At 48.2% G+C, this 17,195-nt stretch overlaps 6 protein-coding genes across 6 annotated transcripts; 3 read left to right on the top strand and 3 right to left on the bottom strand.

Moving 5' to 3' along the window:
* Positions 1-2,652: 2,652 nt before the first annotated feature.
* Positions 2,653-4,164, top strand: EV420DRAFT_1750195 (uncharacterized protein; the record flags this gene model as incomplete). Its single annotated transcript, XM_060480317.1, has 6 exons — positions 2,653-2,761; positions 2,878-3,114; positions 3,148-3,193; positions 3,250-3,326; positions 3,479-3,539; positions 3,980-4,164. 6 exons carry the CDS (start codon positions 2,653-2,655, stop codon positions 4,089-4,091), a joined length of 642 nt encoding a protein of 213 aa, XP_060327495.1. The 3' UTR covers positions 4,092-4,164.
* A 2,451-nt stretch (positions 4,165-6,615) lies between these two features.
* EV420DRAFT_724657 (uncharacterized protein) lies at positions 6,616-7,737 on the top strand. The gene is made up of 3 exons (XM_060483222.1): positions 6,616-6,976; positions 7,098-7,256; positions 7,312-7,737. The coding sequence occupies exons 1-3, from the start codon at positions 6,735-6,737 to the stop codon at positions 7,499-7,501; spliced, it is 591 nt and encodes a 196-aa protein (XP_060327496.1). The 5' UTR covers positions 6,616-6,734; the 3' UTR covers positions 7,502-7,737.
* A 2-nt stretch (positions 7,738-7,739) lies between these two features.
* Positions 7,740-10,200, bottom strand: EV420DRAFT_1646238 (Six-hairpin glycosidase; the record flags this gene model as incomplete). The annotated part of the gene is made up of 10 exons (XM_060477880.1): positions 7,740-8,133; positions 8,182-8,318; positions 8,382-8,699; positions 8,738-8,934; positions 8,985-9,187; positions 9,245-9,260; positions 9,314-9,364; positions 9,416-9,502; positions 9,553-9,928; positions 9,985-10,200. The coding sequence occupies 10 exons, from the start codon at positions 10,198-10,200 to the stop codon at positions 7,740-7,742; spliced, it is 1,995 nt and encodes a 664-aa protein (XP_060327497.1).
* A 464-nt stretch (positions 10,201-10,664) lies between these two features.
* EV420DRAFT_724737 (uncharacterized protein) lies at positions 10,665-11,433 on the bottom strand. The gene is made up of 4 exons (XM_060483224.1): positions 11,365-11,433; positions 11,263-11,312; positions 11,062-11,208; positions 10,665-10,996 (listed from the first exon to the last, which is right to left on the bottom strand). Exons 2-4 carry the CDS (start codon positions 11,263-11,265, stop codon positions 10,754-10,756), a joined length of 393 nt encoding a protein of 130 aa, XP_060327498.1. The 5' UTR covers positions 11,266-11,312; positions 11,365-11,433; the 3' UTR covers positions 10,665-10,753.
* Positions 11,434-12,785: 1,352 nt separating this feature from the next.
* On the top strand, positions 12,786-13,814 carry EV420DRAFT_724730 (phosphatase yihX). The gene has a single exon (XM_060483223.1). It carries the CDS (start codon positions 12,914-12,916, stop codon positions 13,514-13,516), a length of 603 nt encoding a protein of 200 aa, XP_060327499.1. The 5' UTR covers positions 12,786-12,913; the 3' UTR covers positions 13,517-13,814.
* Positions 13,809-17,169, bottom strand: EV420DRAFT_1646240 (alpha,alpha-trehalose-phosphate synthase; the record flags this gene model as incomplete). Its single annotated transcript, XM_060477881.1, has 6 exons — positions 13,809-14,157; positions 14,204-14,352; positions 14,403-14,523; positions 14,575-15,452; positions 15,503-16,675; positions 16,891-17,169. The coding sequence occupies 6 exons, from the start codon at positions 17,167-17,169 to the stop codon at positions 13,809-13,811; spliced, it is 2,949 nt and encodes a 982-aa protein (XP_060327500.1).
* Between the last annotated feature and the right edge of the window lie 26 nt (positions 17,170-17,195).

Below are 17,195 nucleotides of genomic sequence, written 5' to 3' on the forward strand. Positions count from 1 at the left end.
CATTGACGGGGCCGATGCCTTGTCAATAATATCTACGCAGACAACATGAATACAGACACTAGATTAAAGCTAAGGCACCTCATCTCTCATCCTTAGACGCTAACCAGTCCCTTTGAAGCTTGATGATAGTCGATCGAAGTGCACCCTTGACCGACTGTCATCAAGTTTGCGGGAGGACTGGTTCGAATTTATCCGGTTTCAAATCCCCTGCGTCCGATGGGTCGCCAGCATCTGTGTGGACACCGTCGTCTAATGCTACCTGCCTGCCTTGAATTACCCGGCTACGATAAAGTTCACAGCCCTAAAAGTAACTAGCACCGAGCCTCGGCTGACACTGCCCTTATCCGCGAATTTTTAGCCTCAAGTTTGTATCGAAGAGGACATGCCATTGGCTTTAGTCTGGATACTGCTTTCCTGGGTTAACTGCTCGAATCACAGGCTTCATGCTGAGCGCAAACTTCCGAAGACACCATGTTGGTCCGATAGCATTGCTGTGGATAATGCGGGATGGAATTCGAACCCTCTTTCTTGGCGACCCAAACCCGTTGCTTTTCACCTCTAGCATTCCTGCTGGTGGAGTGAATACCCGACCCAGGTGCATTTGGAAGATCTTTTTTGATTTGTGAACCCTACTGTTCTAACGGCACTAAGCGAGTTAAGCTTCTATACCGAACTGAAATTGTAGACAGGTCTAAGTACAGACTGGTCTGCATGTGTCAAGATCGCTCACATGCAAATTTCTATCACGGACGTAGAGTCGGCGAGCCCCGAACTGTTTGAGATTCTTGACCTCAGGCTGATGGCAAGCCAACTATATCAAGGTGCAATGACTACCTAACGTGCAGATGCCTAACTCGACACTAGTAAGTACTTGACCATCTGGCGCTCATTAAACAGTACCAACCGCGCCAAGATTTTTATTATCGAAAGCCTGCTTTGCGATCTAATTGGTGGCATCAGCAAGCTGGGGCCAGCTTCATCATAAATGGGAAGTTTCCTCTGTGTCCATCGTCATTGTGGGTGATATAATACTGCCGCATGAGGGCTCAGGCATGGATGGTGCTTGGGTGATAGGATAGGAGCAGTACTGAAAATAATCACTGCTCGGTCTGTAGGACTGAAGTGATCGAGTGCGTGCCACACGACCAAAGTATATTTCTGTGTTGTAAGCCGTCTCCATGATGCTTCGATGTTGTATACTTATTTTACGGAGAAGGTGCCACGAAAAGGACTTGGCTGACTAGCACTGTGTGAGTATTGATGAAATTAAAGTAGTAATTAGGAGGCCCAACTGCGTCGCCTTGGAATCTAAGTCTTGCGTTCGCCGTCGTTCTTTCTGACGATCATTGAACTAATCATTTATCTTTCTCTGCAACTAATTGGCCTATCGACGCTGTATCATTTCCCGTAAAGATGCAACAACAATGACGATCTACGTTATGCCTGTGTTCGAGGTAAGAAAAATACAATGCATAGCGGGTGAACGTACTGATCGTGAAAACCAGGGTGTTTTGGGGGTATTTCTGCCTTATCTACAACAGATGGTAAGGGTATGTGTGGCACTTTGTGCTCAGTTGCCAGTGAGGTGGTGCCACTAGGAGAGTCATGATAGCAGCTCCGGAATGATGCAGAAGAGAGGTATCGATATCTGTCGTGAAGTGTGACACTGATCCGCAAATAGTGAAGATTTCTATTCCTTTGAGTTCCTCGCGGTGACTAGTACAAGCGTAGTAATTGAAGAAAGGGATATTGCTGTCCTAGAGATGTCGATAGCCGTGAAAGCACTGGACTTGGAAGAATGAGTCGGAGGCGAACACTGACAACAATGACGTGGAACGTACCCTTTCTGTTTCCTGGATTTTGTCCCCCTTCACTTTCCTGAACATCGCGGCAGCCTTCATGATGATGCTTCGGTTGTGCACTCGGCTATGATTCGCAAAAAATTGGATATATGAGTGCATATATGCGCAATCAAGAACGAGTAAGGCACTGTATACCCTTGTCAGATATATATGATAGAGAAGAAATGTGATTTTCGAGTTCGCCTCTGGTCCTAGAAGGCTGGCCGTACATTGAGCTTGCTCAGCGGTGCCGTCAATGTCCTCGTTTCAGCGAGACTGAGGCCAGCCTCACAGCGAGGCGAGAATTACTATTGAGATTACCATGGGCACAGTGCGCAGGCATGGCAGCGTCATCGCTGTCGAGATTGGAGTCCTTCATTAGCCGGAGATGCCATCCCTTCGTGTCCATTCTACATAAAAATCCCTATAACTATAGTGGAACCACTTTTGTAATAATCCCTATAACTATAGGCCTGTCAAATTCATGTATCCGCTAGAAAGCGAAGTTATACGTAGCCATGAATTTTCACATGCAATCCATTTCTTGGTCTCTCCCCACCACGTGCCCAACCAATTCCCGCCCGCTCTTGCACTTCCTATTTACGGGTATCAGTAATAAAATATTTAGTATTCACAATTAAAGCATTGTAAAACAAATAAATAAATAAAAAATACTATATAATACAAAAATAAATTAACATATAGGCGGCATGGGCTAGGGATGAGCTAGGGAGCGATTTAGGGATCGATGGCACTAATGAACGTCATGGCGGGCTCGTGAGAGAAAATGGAGACCACCAATGGATCCCCCATGTCTTGGAGGACATTTGACGCCCAAACGGACATCAGTGTCGCTGCCGTCGTTGGACGTCGGTGGCCCGATCTCCATCCTGCCCTCCCACTCTCCCCCTTCCTCCCCAGTATGCTGCCCAGTCTCCCTCTACATCCCTAGCCTAAGATCCACCCTAACCCTCGTCGTGCTCGAAGTCTCCTGGCTTTTCCGTCGTCGTTGTCATTGTGGTTGTCACTGTTACAGGTGCCGTCCCGCTGTGTGATGAGGTCCGATATGGAAACCCTAGTGATATCCTGTGTCGTCATCGTGCCGCGCTTGCGTGTCCAATGACGATCGAGGTCGATGCGCGTGTGGGGGGCATGGGATGGGTTGCGGCAGAATGTAGGTCGTATCGGGGCAATGGCAGGGATGCATGGGTCACGTCGTCAACGTACAGTGTTGCGGTCATATCTGGCAGTGCTGCCTCGGGTGAGGGCTTACGTGTGTGGTGGGGATGAAATGGTCACTACCCAGGGATCTTGGGGCTGCCGGATACGCCAAAAAGACCTAAATTTGACATGTCAGTATAAAAAACAATTCAAACGTACCATATACCCATGACAATGGGCAAAACAGACGAGCGAGAGGGCAGGAAAGGAAGTGGATGTGGTGGAGAGGAACAGAAAACGGTGCTGCACAGCCACTCGATCACGGTACGGTTGTGCGGTCCGGAGTGATCGACCGAGCGGAATGCATCATCGGGATGCTTCCACTGCTCGATGTACACTCTCCGATGCCCCAAAGCATATCGGAATCTTGTATTATAGATATAAGGATTGTGTATATATAATTTTTAATGCAACAGGATACCCTCATCTCATGATAATCCTCAATTTACGTTGGTTGCCCCACATTTTAGGGCACTTGTAAGCAAATACCAGTTCTATATATTTGTGCACCATCTCAATAGGTATGTTTTTCGTTGAAAATGCAAGGTTATGTCTAGTATAAGTCAAAATAATGGTCCGATCCACCCCGATCTGCTTATAGTCTCACCATTATACCGTTTCATGCATAAGAAGTGAAAACAGAATCAGACGAAAGTTCACAAGCTCGTTTTGCGTACTACGAGTGTTCATAATATATTCACTTCAGGGCAGATCCATATATGCATTTGTATCATTGATAATTCACACAGGAAGTCTTTTTCTCATTTGTTATATCATTATTTAGATGCACATTGTGCTGCATACTTTTGTAAAAGTTGAATTCAACAATTGTCTCACCATTACTCGCATTTATTGGTCGAATAAACATGAATTAAAGGCTAATTTATTGGCATAAAATGTAAAATCATGAAATATAGATATGACTATCATATTTTCGAGGTACAGAAAGCCCTAGGAGTATGGGATTGCAAGGGTATTCTGTCCTATGCCCCTAATTGGGGTGCATCCGGCAAATTCCGACCATGGTGAGAGGGGCATTTTCCTGTTTGCGTATCAGTTGAATGACAGTATTTAGACTCTGTTAAGCATTTATATATCACATAAATGTATTTTAATTAAACCGAGCCTAAATAATCCATGTGCAATGCAGAATTTTACCCAGCTTTCAAAGCCGACAGCTGCTACCGCATTGGGAATGATATTTTCCCACAGTTTTATACATCCAAGTACGCACGGGCGCATCCAGCCAAAATAGGCTGCACGTGGATCAGGAGGCAATAGTAAATCATTAAATATTATTTTTCTGGGCTGCGATTTTTTTTTTCGGGCCCAAGCAACGAACGCCGATCCAGTGCCCGTGGACCCTAACTCGGCAGCCATACGGCAACAGTTTCTAGGGCTGGCGAGACTGCTACAAGGGATACGTATAATTAGGAATCAAAAAGTGATGGCATCCCTACAAGATACGTATAATTTGACATTACTATAGTTATAGGGATTTTTACAAAAGTCGCTCCACTATAGTTATAGGGAATTTTTGTAGCGAATGGACACTATAGCCTCCGAGATGGTGGTGGTGGTGGAGATGGTGGCTGTGGAGAAGATCAGGATGTCTGCCATAATTTCAAATTGGGCCGCCGGTATCCTTGCTTGACCTCTTACCGCCATCATCGTCGCTTCAACGCACGATACCGAGCCTCCTACAGCCTCGACGATGACGATACCGCTTGAATGTTCAGCATGGACATAATAGAGAGAATGGCATGGAGTGAATTATCTCGTTGTCTTCCCTTCAAAAGTGCTTCGATGCTCATCGGCGATGTCCACCGTCGTATTCAGGATGGAAGGGATAAAAAATTTTCTGCTGGAAGCGTCGTTTTCTCGTTTCTATGGATAATGTGCGTCTTTCCTCCTTCCTGGCCAAAAAAATACTTACTGTGATGCAAGACTTGTAGCGAGACGACCGAATCAGCCATGTACTCCAATGTTCACGCGTAGAAGGCAAAGGACTCAATGAGTTGTGCTTATTCGGCCTCGACAGACTCATTTCTGGGGTCAGACACATGAGAATAAGGTATGCGCCTCTATATGCTGTCTTTTCCCCGCTGAAAAATATCCAGGTGTATGCCTCAAATCAGACTGACGTGCCGTTGCCGCGCGATAGATCCTATATTACACTCGCCAGTTTGGGCGACTGAATTGCTTTGAGCGGATTGAGGGTCGAAGAGTGCATACACGCTGAATTTCTCCGTGCGTGGCAGACATGATGCCAAGAACCGGTCTCTATTTCGAACAAGCTTTGCACGCCAACGACGTCTATTACACCCTCCGCGCGCCGTCAGGCCCAGCACATCAGTCACGACGATTAACTATTTCATCCATCTCGTTCATGAAGCTATGGTTTATAGCCACTTCCGCAGACCAGATAATCATATGCTTCTCTCCAATGCTTTGCGCCTGAGGCCTGAGCACTCTTTTTCCTCAGATGTACACCCTTCCATCGTCATTGCCCTAGACCAAAGCGAGGCGAGGTCCCCAGCCTCATCGGCCCCATGATCATCTCATCTCCCCCCGTCCCTGCGGTGTACACACGATAGCTGACGGCGAAGAGATGCAGTGTCTGTATAGATGCCGTAACAGGCTCGAAACACCTGTGAAATCCGCTTTCTTATGGTCCGGAATACGTATGCTGGCCGTACTTGTACGCAATCAAGCTTCCGCTTTCCGCGTGAATGCGCTGAGTATAGTTGAAGCTGACGGACGAGAGGGACATGGTGTCCATCGAGTTGATGGCGCAGTTAACTGAGGGTGAAACCCACATGGCGGTCGTCGTTAGTTCGCAATGACTTTCATGGACAACGGTCGGGGAAGACTGAAAGCACGAAATGACGTGGGGCGAACTTGGTGCGAAATCCGAGTGCCTTCTGGAGAAGGCTTCTTTTCGCTGAGTTCATGCCAAGCTAGGTTGTTATATACAGCTCAAGATAATGCTGTGGGTGCACCAGGTTTTGACGCCTCTGACTCGTTCCGTGACTTGCAGTGCAGGATAGTCACTTTACGTCTAACTTCATATCAGCTCATTTCTTCATTCTGCAATGACAGATGCACAGCCTCTATCGAAGATCTCTTCATTGCCATGTACCTTCAAACTTCCGAATGTTAGGGCGCAGCCTCTGGGGCCTGACGGCTTGGATGCCCCGTGATATCATGGAGTTAAATGGCCTGTGCTTTTTAGGCCATTCTTGGCCGCTCACAAAGGACCGGGAAATGTTACCCGCTATTAACCACGCTTGGTGGGAAGCAAGTTGTCCAATATATCCTCAGAAGACCGGAAACAGCCCTAAACAGAGCTGCGCAGGGAATTACAGGCAAGTTATCATGATTCGATGAATCAGGCGCAACTTCATTGATGTTTCAATCCGAATAGATATTAATGTACCCCCAATGGCGAGCCTCTCTCTCCACGCCGCGAGGTAGCCACATCCCAGTCTAAATGCACTGCTTCGTATCCGAAGAAACCGTTCAGAAGTCCCGGAGGCCTAAATATGTAAGGCCATGGAAACGAGAAGGGCCGTGGTGGCGAGGCGCGGCTCTCGCCCCACGTGGTGAAATACTCAAATACCTGGCTTGTCATTTTCAGTCCCCCTTCCCACCACCCAAAACCCGTTCACCATGTTGGCCTTCGTCTCCCTTCTTGCCCTTCCCTTCGTCCATGCGCTTACTGTCAACAACCCGAACACTACCGTATCCTCTGCGGGAGAACTCACCATAACGTGGACCACGTCTGCCGGCGACCCCGATACATTCTCGATTGAACTGATTAATCAAGGGTTTAATCGACAGTTCGCCATTGCAAACAATGTGGATACAGACCTTCAATCCATAACTCTGTCTCTACCTCAGGTTCCAACTGGGTGCGTACACACTCTATCGGTTGCGTTGGGAATAGATCAATCATGGCCGAGTACACCATGACTCTGTTCTCTGCATTTCTCCGGGTTCCCCATATCACATTACTGATTTGGCTTGATGCAGGGATGGCTTTACAATCCAGCTCGTGAATATTTCCAACATCAACGACGTTTTCGCTGAGACAGGCGACTTCTCCATCGCTGCAGCCTCGTCCTCGTCTATAAGTGCCAGCTCAACTGCAAGCGTCACCGCGCCAATATCTGGTTCGGTGAGCGCCACAGTGTAAGTCAGTTTCTTTCATCCCATTCGCCTTATTCTGACTACTCTTATCCTTTAGAACGGGATCCGCGATCTCATCTGGCGTCAGTGCTTCTGGTTCTGCCACTGGATCTTCCGCCGGAACAGCTGCATCATCTGCAGGATCTGCATCTGCCTCCTCCACTGGGAGCTTCAACTCTGCTTCCAGACTTGAGCTAGGCTCAGCTGGCGTGTTGGCGGCGATGTTGGGATGGGTTCTCACTCTGTAAATCAGGTTATTTTTGTGAAGAAGATGCCGCGTCCTTTTGTTGGACTGGCCTGGGAAATTCTCAGGCTACCAACGGACATTTTCTTCCTCTTTCACTATCACGGACATTTTTTCTCTTACGCATTTGCATGACCAATCTGTACCGCTTATGCTTACAGATCACTGACGTACCAGTACAATGACGCATTCATTTTATGGTTTCAGGGCATCAACGCGTGAGCCTTCCAACATAAAAATAACTAACTAAAGATAGCTATATCATGTTTCCCTCCGTTCAACATAATCTCCCCTTCTGCACCGACGTCGACAGCAATTTCGTCAACCACGACAGAGCCTTCCCTCGGTAACTTCACTCTACCATTGGTTCCTTCCGGAGTATTGATCTCCATGAAGAAGTGATTGTTCTGCAGCTGCCATCTTATGCCAAACCATCCCAGCGAGGTTTCAAAACCGCCTTCAGCCCCGGGAAGTCCGCCATTTACATGCGGATTCGCAGACCATGTAGCACCCTGGGGTGATGTGATAGTCAATCCCAAGACATAGAAAGTCAGCGCAGAGGTGGGCCCGGAAGACCATCCATGTGCATGTGACGTATATGAAGCATCATAGTCGTATCCTCTGGAAGATAGATATCTGCGGCTGATGTCAGTCAAATATGAAAAGAACAAAGTGACGACGTACCCAAGAGAGCCGTTGGCCGTAAATCCCTCGAGTAAGGTGCTTTGCACAGACATGTTCGTGTATAACATGTATTCCCATTCCCGACGCAAAAGATCTAACGCTCGGTTGTCCTGACCGGCCTCAAAGTGGGCTTGGAGCTAGCATCGAAGAAAGCTACTGTCAGTTCGGGAGGGCCAGGGTTTCAAATACCTCTCACTCACCTCAAATCCGCTAATAAACGGCGAGATGGTATCCGGAAGCTCTGGAGATACTGGCCCTAAATCATTCCAATTCTTTTGCAGGCCTTCGCTCACTGCGACCTTCTGATCATCCGACAGAGTCAGATTATATAGAACAGCGAGCGAGTTCGCATCCTGAGGGTAAAGTGTAGTCGTCAGGTTGTCTCGATACATTCTGGCGCTTTCCACCCAAAACGCTTCGTTGTACTTTGCCTTGAGCGCAGTGGCATTTACTCCCCAAGCTGCCGAGAGGGACTCGTCTCCCATGTAATTCGCTAGATCTGATGCTGTCAAAAGAACCTACTACAATATAGGAGAGGATACCGTGTAGAAAATACGAAACTTGCCTTGTAAAGAATCGCATTTCCCTCTGCGTTGTATCCGCCGCCGCCCAGACGAGCCCAGTCTCTGAGACCAGTGACGTTCATTAACCCAGTACTATCCACTTTACCTTCCAAGAAAGCAACAGCACGAGTATAATTAGTCCAGATGGTACCAAGCCAATCATTATCTCCAGAATAAAGATAGTAGTTGTCTACGCAAGTATCAGCTTCAAAGGTCGCGGTTTCATAGAACATGACTGACGGGCTCCGATGAGAGTCCAGGCATGATAAGTGTCCGAGCCCTGCAGGTAGAGAGTGAGAGGAGGACCCGCAAATGGTAACGCTCCTGTTGCAGGATCCATGGAAGCGAACAGAGTCGATAAAGCGGTTCTTGTAGAGATCAAATCGAACGTGGAGACGAACTGAGTAGGGGTTGAAATGGCCATGTCACCGGGCCATACTGTGCTGCGCAAGAATATAATATTAACAATGTCACGCCGATTCAAACACTGGAACACACACCGATCGCGCTTTGCGCCTATATTCGACTGTCAGCCTCCGGAAGGATGGATGGCAAACAGAGAAAATTACCGTCTACGAGTATGGGGCCTGCGACCCCAATTGTTCCATTATTGAACCAACCTGGTACATACTGAGATACCAAAGAAATTAGGTGTCTTAAGGACAACTTACCAGTTGAAGCGAATAGAAATGGAAACTGGCGGCCTGTGTCGACAGGAACAGTGTCTGTCTGAACGGTGTATGCACCGGCATACCATACTATAGGTAGCTGTTTAGCAGTTTGAAGGTTCATGTGCCGTGAAATCAACCTTTCGTCAGAAAATCTGAATCGTGGAAAACAGGATCCAAAGCGTAAAAATAACCTGTATAAGCTCTCAAATCTTCCACGTGAGGCATGAAAGAGATAGCACAAGAGACATTGGAGATCTCTAGAGTGGTCTCCGAATGAGACATGATAGTCAAATATCGGAAGCCACCGCGTAGTGAATAAGAGGGTTGGGTCCAATATCCCTTAGACAATGGTGCAGGAATCGTGAAGACGCCGTCATAGCTCATATCGGGTGTCGAGGTCGAAGAGTCATCTGAAGCGAGCGAGTTGACAAATATTGGCGACTCCGTGAAGGCGAGAGATACTGAAGATGTATTGTCGACAGTGTCAAAATTGAGCGAAACAAGTCCGCCGACCTGTTAAATGGTTTGTTAGCTTTAAAATGGGGCTCTTAAAAAATAAAGTGGTATACCTCTCTTCCAAAGTCCAGCGCAATCCATGAACTTGGAAATAAAGTCGCACTTCCAGTATTATCGACCAGTTTGCTAGCACCAAACACAGAACCTGCGACTTTGTACACAGCTTGAAGGTAGATGGTCTTTGACTTGGGTGCATAGTTGAACCCATTCCAAGGACCGCTTGGAGCAAGCGCGAGGGCAACAGGAAGAAGAAGGAAGTAGAACAACATATGAGTAACGCTCGATGTTGCCAGGGTGCGTATTTAATCACTGGACGGATTTCGCCAGCTCATTAAATAACGAAGCACTGCCTAGAAGGATCCCCGTTCTCTTTAGCCGAGTCCGAGTGCGAGAAATACAATAATGATGCCACATGACGATGTCCGGTGTCAAAGTCAGAACAATGGAATGTTCCCAAGATGGCCCACGCTTGTTCAAAAACACGGTGTCGAATCGATTTATCCAGCCTCACAATGAAACAGACCTACTGATTAGTAGCAGAGGCAGTAGAAATATATCGTTCATCATCAAGGGAATTAGTACTTGAAAAAGGAATATAGAGAATCAGACACCCAAAGGCTTGGGTGTAACATCACTAGCTTACTCGCATCTCACTGCTTTGAGGTGAAAAAGCAAATGCGATAACGGGCCCGTTGAGCATAGTAAAAACGTTCCCAAGTCAGCTGTACTTAACTTGAGCGAGATTTGAAACACAGAGGCCATCACAATGGAGTTGCGGCAATTGAAGCAAGGCAGAGTCAAGCTGAGAAAGCTGAGCCCTCATCAAGGTTGGGCGCAGGCTTGGCGCGGAGAACGACGGCGCTTCCGTGATAACGTGCAGGGTACATACCGTTTACCGTAGATACGGGGATCATAAAAATACCACGTATCCAAGAGAACCATCCGCCGTAAAACCTTCGAATAAGGTTCTTTGTAAAAATGGGTTCGTGTATAACATATAATCCCATTCCCGACGTAGAAGGTCCAACGCTCGATTGTCCTGACCACCTCAAAGTGCGCTTCGAACTGACATCGAGGAGAATCACCGTGAGATCTGTATTTGCTATTTCTCAGATATATATCTTACTTACCTCAACGCCGCTGATAAATAGCGAGATTGTATCCGGGAGCTCTAGAGCTACTAGCCCTAAATCATTCCAGTTCTGTTGCAGATCTTCGCTCACAGCGATCTTCTGATCATCCGAAAGTGTCAGATTGTAAAGAACAGAGTTTTGCACCTGAAATTGGCTCTAAATCCTTGGAACGATTGACAACAAACAGAAGAAAATCACCATCGACAATTATGGGGTCTGCAACCCCAATTGCTGCATTATTGAACAAACTTGATACATGTTGAGATGTCGAAGAGGTTGAATCTAAGCAGGACGACCTACCTGTCGCATTGTACATGAATGGAAGCTGTCGGCCCGGGTCGACGACTCGTCTGTATCGTGTATGCACCGGCATACCATACTATGGATAATTGGTTAGAAATTTGAAAATTCCTTGAGCCGTGCAATCAACCTTTCGTCAGGAAATGTGGGTCGTGGAAAACAGGATCCAAAGCGAAAAAGTAGCCTGTGTATGCTCTCAAATTTTCGACGTGAGGGATGAAAGAAATAGTACAAGAGACGTTGGAGTCGAGAGTGGTCTTCGAGTGGGACAGGATGGGTCAGATATCTGAAACCGCCGTGTAGAGGATAAGAAGGCTGGGTTCAGTATCCCTGTGATAATGGCGCAGGCACAGTGAATCACAATGGGTGGTGGGTATGAGGAGTCATCTGATGTGAGCGGGTTGATAAACATCGGCAACTTTGTGAAGGAGAGAGATACTGAGGATGTATTATCTACCTTGTCAAAGTTGAGCAAAACGAGCCCCCCCCACCTGGGAGAGAAAGTTTTGAGCTTTGGATCCTTAAAAAAAACAAGTTCTGTACCTCAATTCCAAAATCCAGCGTGAACCATGAATTCAGTGAGGAAGTTACGTTTCCAGTATCCCTTACCAGGTTTCTAGCACCGGAGATGGAACCTGAGACTTTGTATACGTCGTGAGGATAGATGGTCTTCGATTTGGGCGCATAGTTGGATGTGTCCCAAGGACCGCCTGTAGCCAGGGCAAGGACAGCAGGAAGAAGAAGAAAACCGAACAACATATGACTGACAAGGTCTGAGTGCAAACTGTTTAGGCGCTTCATACATTTGGCTTGCTCATCAAATAATGAAGGCTCTGGTCACCAGGTGCTCAGAAGGCTCTCCGAATGACACGACATTGCATGGTTTCATCGTCCCCTTAGACCAAGTGCGAGTGCGAGAATACAATGCCGGATTACTTCATGACGATGTCCGGTGACAGAACTAGAATAATAGAATGTCCCCAAGGAATCTCGTAGCATCATCCTGTTCACTAACGGCGCGCCGGAGCATTTGTCAAGAGTTATCAAAGAGAGCTCAATTGAGCTAGATTCCGTGAATCACCCATTCGGCGCCAAAGGTTCGGAAACCATTCAGTGTAACCAGGACCGTCCTAATGAGTCCAAGGCCCAAGTATATGAAAAGAACGGAATCTTTGCGGGTCGCCGCCTGGTGAGAATGCTAAGTAATATAGATCTTCTAAATAATTATAGTCAGGGCAATTTTAGAAAGCAAGAACATCAGCATACATTTGAACGTCAGGGCGCCGAAGACACCCGAGCTAGACAGGCGCCAGGTTGGAGTGTCAGAACATGGCTGCTGTTCTCAAAATAATCGTCCACCAGGCCCATCCTGGATGTCGAACGCGGAGTACGGTTAGTACGTCGGAGTTGATAGTGATAGTAAAAGAAATATTCGGGATCTCCCAGCCACTATCGGGCCGCGTTCCGCTTGATGCCGGATGTCGAGTACTACCAGATCTGGATTTTGGATTCTGTTTCAAGATAACATCAGGTTATCGAGCCGCCTGCAATGAGCCCCCCATTCGATACGGTTATCTTTGACATCGGGGACGTGCTTTTTACCTGGTCGTCAACGACCTCGACCCGTATCTCCTCAAAATCCTTACGCAAAATCCTTGCATCCCCAACTTGGCTGGACTACGAACGGGGGAAGGTCAGCGAGCAGGATTGCTATGATCGTGTGGGAGAACAATTCTCCTTCGACCCCCTCGAAGTCAAAGAAGCCTTTTCCCAAGCTCGGGACTCTCTAAAGTCAGATGACCAGATGATCAACCTCATCCGCGAGCTCAAAGAGAAATCGCACGGTCGACTAAGAGTGTTCGCTATGTCGAATATCTCTTTACCTGACTACGAGGTTCTCAAGACAAAGCCAGCGGACTGGCCGATTTTTGACCGTGTTTTCACGTCCGGAGAGGCAGGCGAACGCAAGCCGGACATTGCATATTATAAACATGTCCTGGCGGCGACCAACACCGTCCCTAGCGCCGCGATTTTTGTGGATGATAGGCCTGAGAACGTTCTTTCTGCGCGTTCGTTGGGTCTTCATGGGATCGTCTTCGATGACAAGCAGCGGGTGCAGAAAGAGTTGCGGGATCTTTTGGGTGAGCCATGAATATCAACTACAAGGAATAAAAATAGAAAGTCTTCAAAGATTCTCTTCATGTCCATGTTATCGTATACATATCGTGTATTATATGGTCACGTAGGGCGTCGCTTAAGATACATCATAACTTGTACTGCGTGTAATAATGGATGAGTTATCGTACACATAATATGTAGAAAGTCCGTGAATGAATACCATAAAAATAACATAACTGAGTGGTGCGACATAACGAATAGCATGATATCCAATTACAAGAATACATGTTCTATGGGAAAAGAAGAGAAAAGAAGAAAACTCACACCTACACAGCCGCAAAAATAGTCAACAATTCACCCGCCTGCGACCGATCCACTCGCCACTTTGCATCGGTGCCTTTGCCGCTTGTCGAGCACGTCTCGGCCGTATCCAGCTCGTTCAACCTGCGCAGGAGCTTCTCGTCCCCGCTCACGGCAAGAACAAACTCCAGGTCGTCTCCAGAAGCCATAGCTAGATCATTCGACGTCCACGCCGACCTTCCAGATAGCGGCGCATGTGAAGGTCCACCAGGATGCAGGATCGCACCCACCGCAGTCGACCGAGAGATATTGTTCGGAAGAACGAGGAAGCTATTCGCACCGGGTATGATCCGGAGCCCATATCGTTCGCCTAGACTGCGAGAACGTGAGATCGTGCTCTGAATACGAAGGAATGGCTTACCTGTCGAAGATGTGGTTCTGAGCTTCGGCAGCTTGTCTTCGAGCCCACTGACGATCAGCAGATTCTTCGGTGGGATCACCTGTCCAGAATCGCCACACCACCGAGGTCTGGCGCTCTTCAACGAACGAGTTTGGGGTGCGTTCAGTGAACTAGGACAAAAAGGTCAGATGGAAATGATATAACAAGAGAAAGAACTTACATAATTGAGCATCTCGACGCAGGAGGATTTCCACGTCATGTTCAGATTCCCAACCATGTTGATCCACTGGGAAGATTGGCCGCGTCGTGGCCTCGTCTTTATGAAACACCCATTTTCAGCACTGTAACATTGAATTAGAAACAGAATGAAGAGATGGTGATGATCAACATACACTATCCCAATGTCCGGTAGCTCTTTGGCTACGACACCGAGTGCGCCCTGGACAGTCAAGCCACTAAGCACCCATACCTCGTTCCTCTTATCGGCGCTCAGGTATCTGAGCACTTCGATCGCCACCTTGAGTCCCGGATCCAGCACGTCTACGCCCTTCTTGAACTTCATCTTGAACCTAAACTTCTCCCGATCCCACAGCGTGCCCTCCAAGTCAACCAGAACAAGCCTTCTCGAGCAGTGCCTCCATTGCACAAGAACACGTCCAATCTTACTCTTATCCAACACTTCTACGCTCCCGCTATTGCCACCTTCTGTCCCCCGTTGATGTTCCTGCCAGGCGCGTGAGCAGCGACCTAGAAATCCGGTGACGAATTTCTGCGCGCTCTGCTCTTCAACCCAGCCGAGAAGCTCCTCCCACCTACGACACCGTCCTTCAGTCATATCCTTCTCGCATGTATCGTTAAGCGCCTCGTAGATGCCGTTAGCCGTTCCGGTTTTATCCCAAGGGTTAATGCCGATACAGCTCCTAAAGCCTCTGAAGCTCCAACTGCCGGTAAACTCGCTTAAAACGAGTACACCTTCCTTGCCGCGTTCTTTTCCCTCTTGGAGGACGACGAATTCGTGTGTTCGAAGGGCCATCCCCTCCCGAAGTGAGGTGACAATGAACGCATCGGCGCAAGTGAGCAAAGCAAGGTACTGAGAGTAGGTAACGTCCGACGTTGGCAAAAACACGATAGGCTGGTACGTAAGAGTCGAAAAGCGGGAGTTGATGGAAGATACCGTGGTCAAGATCTGATCTGTAAGGGCCGAATTGGGCGTAGCTGTGTTCGGTGATCGCGGAGCGTTAGAAGGTATCGCAATCTGGATGAGAACAACCTGAACGTGATTCAGAAAAGACGATGAAGAGGGACTGAAAAGGTCCTCACTTTGCCTTGATACTCGGGATGTTTCTCCAAGAAGAGTTCAAAGGCTTGAATTTTTTGCTTAACGCCCTGGATCTCGTCCATCTTGTCTCGACCAACGATGAGCTTCATCCCTGCATATCGCTGTTTCAGCACGGCTATCCACTCTGACACTTCCGGTTCGCGCTTTCTCTCCCTCAGAAGCGCGACATCGATGCCCATAGGATACACTCCGACATCGACGAACCTCCCTCTACCTTCCTGACTAGTTCCTTCTTCCTCGGCCATAAGTTGAATACCCCTTGGGAGCGCCTCGACGGCCAGAATGCGAGAGCATGTCTGCCTGAAATGGCGCGCGAAATTTGCCGTCTGGAATCCCACCAAATCAGCGCCAAGCATTCCCTTCAACAGCTTTTCCCGCACGGACAGGCACCGGAAGATTTCTGACGATGGAAAGGCGACATGCATAAAGAATCCGATGGGGCCCGTCACGCCCGCCGCTCGCAGCATGGCAGGAAGGAGCATCAGATGGTAATCATTCACCCAGACCACATCGCCTTCCCGCCAGACTTCCTTGATCGTATCGGCGAATTTCTGGTTGACCTTGACGTATTGCTTGAAACTGGCGCTCTCGTAGAACATCGTAGTCTTCGGCGCATCAGGAATGGCGTAGTGCAGGGCCGGCCACAGGACTTGGTGGCAAAATTCGTCGTAGCACCCTTCAAACACGGCATCCTCGACCCAGACAACCTCGCTTTCGTAACCTCCAGCTCGAAGACGCGTCGACGTGCGCTGACGGAGCGTGTCGTTCCAACTATCCGTCTCCACGCCCAAGGTCCCGACCCACAATTTCTTCCTTAGCTGTGGTCGGGCTGAACTGAATGATACCGAGTCTACTGCATTTTTGAGACCACCATTACAGTGGGCGTTAGGTTCGATATGGAAATCGGGATTTGGACCGTCGAGGTCAGGAGAATACGGAACTTGATCTGCTCGTCGGGAGAGTGAACGAGAAGAGGTGCGACGGCGTAAACGACGTTGGTTTGGAGTTCTATAGGAAAGCGGCGGTCCTTTCGTTGGCGACAACAAGTCGCCTGCGCTGGGAGACTTGGCTATCGATGAAGGTGTATTTATTTTAGAGAATGGATTACTGGACTCGTTCACTGGCGACGTTGGGGCACCTGTAGGATGCCGCGACTGCAAATATACATCAGTATAAATTTACGGAGCTCCAGAGTGGGGTAAAGATGACGACAAATGCCCCCTAGGGCAGAATTTCCGTAGCTCGCCAGCAAATGAGACAATACAGATACACAGCGACGAAGCCTGCAGACCGAACGAGCTCCGGAAGACAGCAAGAGCTTCACAGAAGGAAATACTAACGGAAATAAATAGTAAATGATACTACTCACTCGATCCTTCAAATCCTCTACAATACTCTTTAATGGTGCGGCCCTCGAGAGCACCGCTGGCTTCGTCTTGTCATTCTGAAGCCTCAGGACAACCTCTGGCATGTTTATCTCTTTGGGTTTCACAGCAGAGGAGACGCCATTGGCCTTCGACGTCGTCCGAGGAGCGAGATTGTCCGGCGTCGACTTTCCTGACCCGTCTGTACCGAGAACGATGGTATTGGGCAAGAAAAGCGACGCGATGAGAACCCTATGGTTCCTGAACGAAGACGACGACGACATTGGACGCTTCTGGGGAACGTAGTGGT

This window comes from Desarmillaria tabescens, assembly GCF_030435595.1.
Source record: "Desarmillaria tabescens strain CCBAS 213 chromosome Unknown EV420scaffold_34, whole genome shotgun sequence".
NCBI classification, from domain to species: domain Eukaryota; kingdom Fungi; phylum Basidiomycota; class Agaricomycetes; order Agaricales; family Physalacriaceae; genus Desarmillaria; species Desarmillaria tabescens.

Coding starts and splice junctions, on each gene's coding strand:
- EV420DRAFT_724737 (XM_060483224.1), bottom strand. Junction 10,997..11,061: donor TATTTATCAGCGGCGTTGAG/GTAAGTAAGATA, acceptor CCTCGATGTCAG/TTCGAAGCGCACTTTGAGGT.
- EV420DRAFT_724730 (XM_060483223.1), top strand. CDS start 12,914: ATGAGCCCCCCATTCGATACGGTTATCTTTGACATCGGGGACGTGCTT.
- EV420DRAFT_724657 (XM_060483222.1), top strand. CDS start 6,735: ATGTTGGCCTTCGTCTCCCTTCTTGCCCTTCCCTTCGTCCATGCGCTT. Junction 6,977..7,097: donor CTACCTCAGGTTCCAACTGG/GTGCGTACACAC, acceptor GGCTTGATGCAG/GGATGGCTTTACAATCCAGC. Junction 7,257..7,311: donor GGTTCGGTGAGCGCCACAGT/GTAAGTCAGTTT, acceptor CTTATCCTTTAG/AACGGGATCCGCGATCTCAT.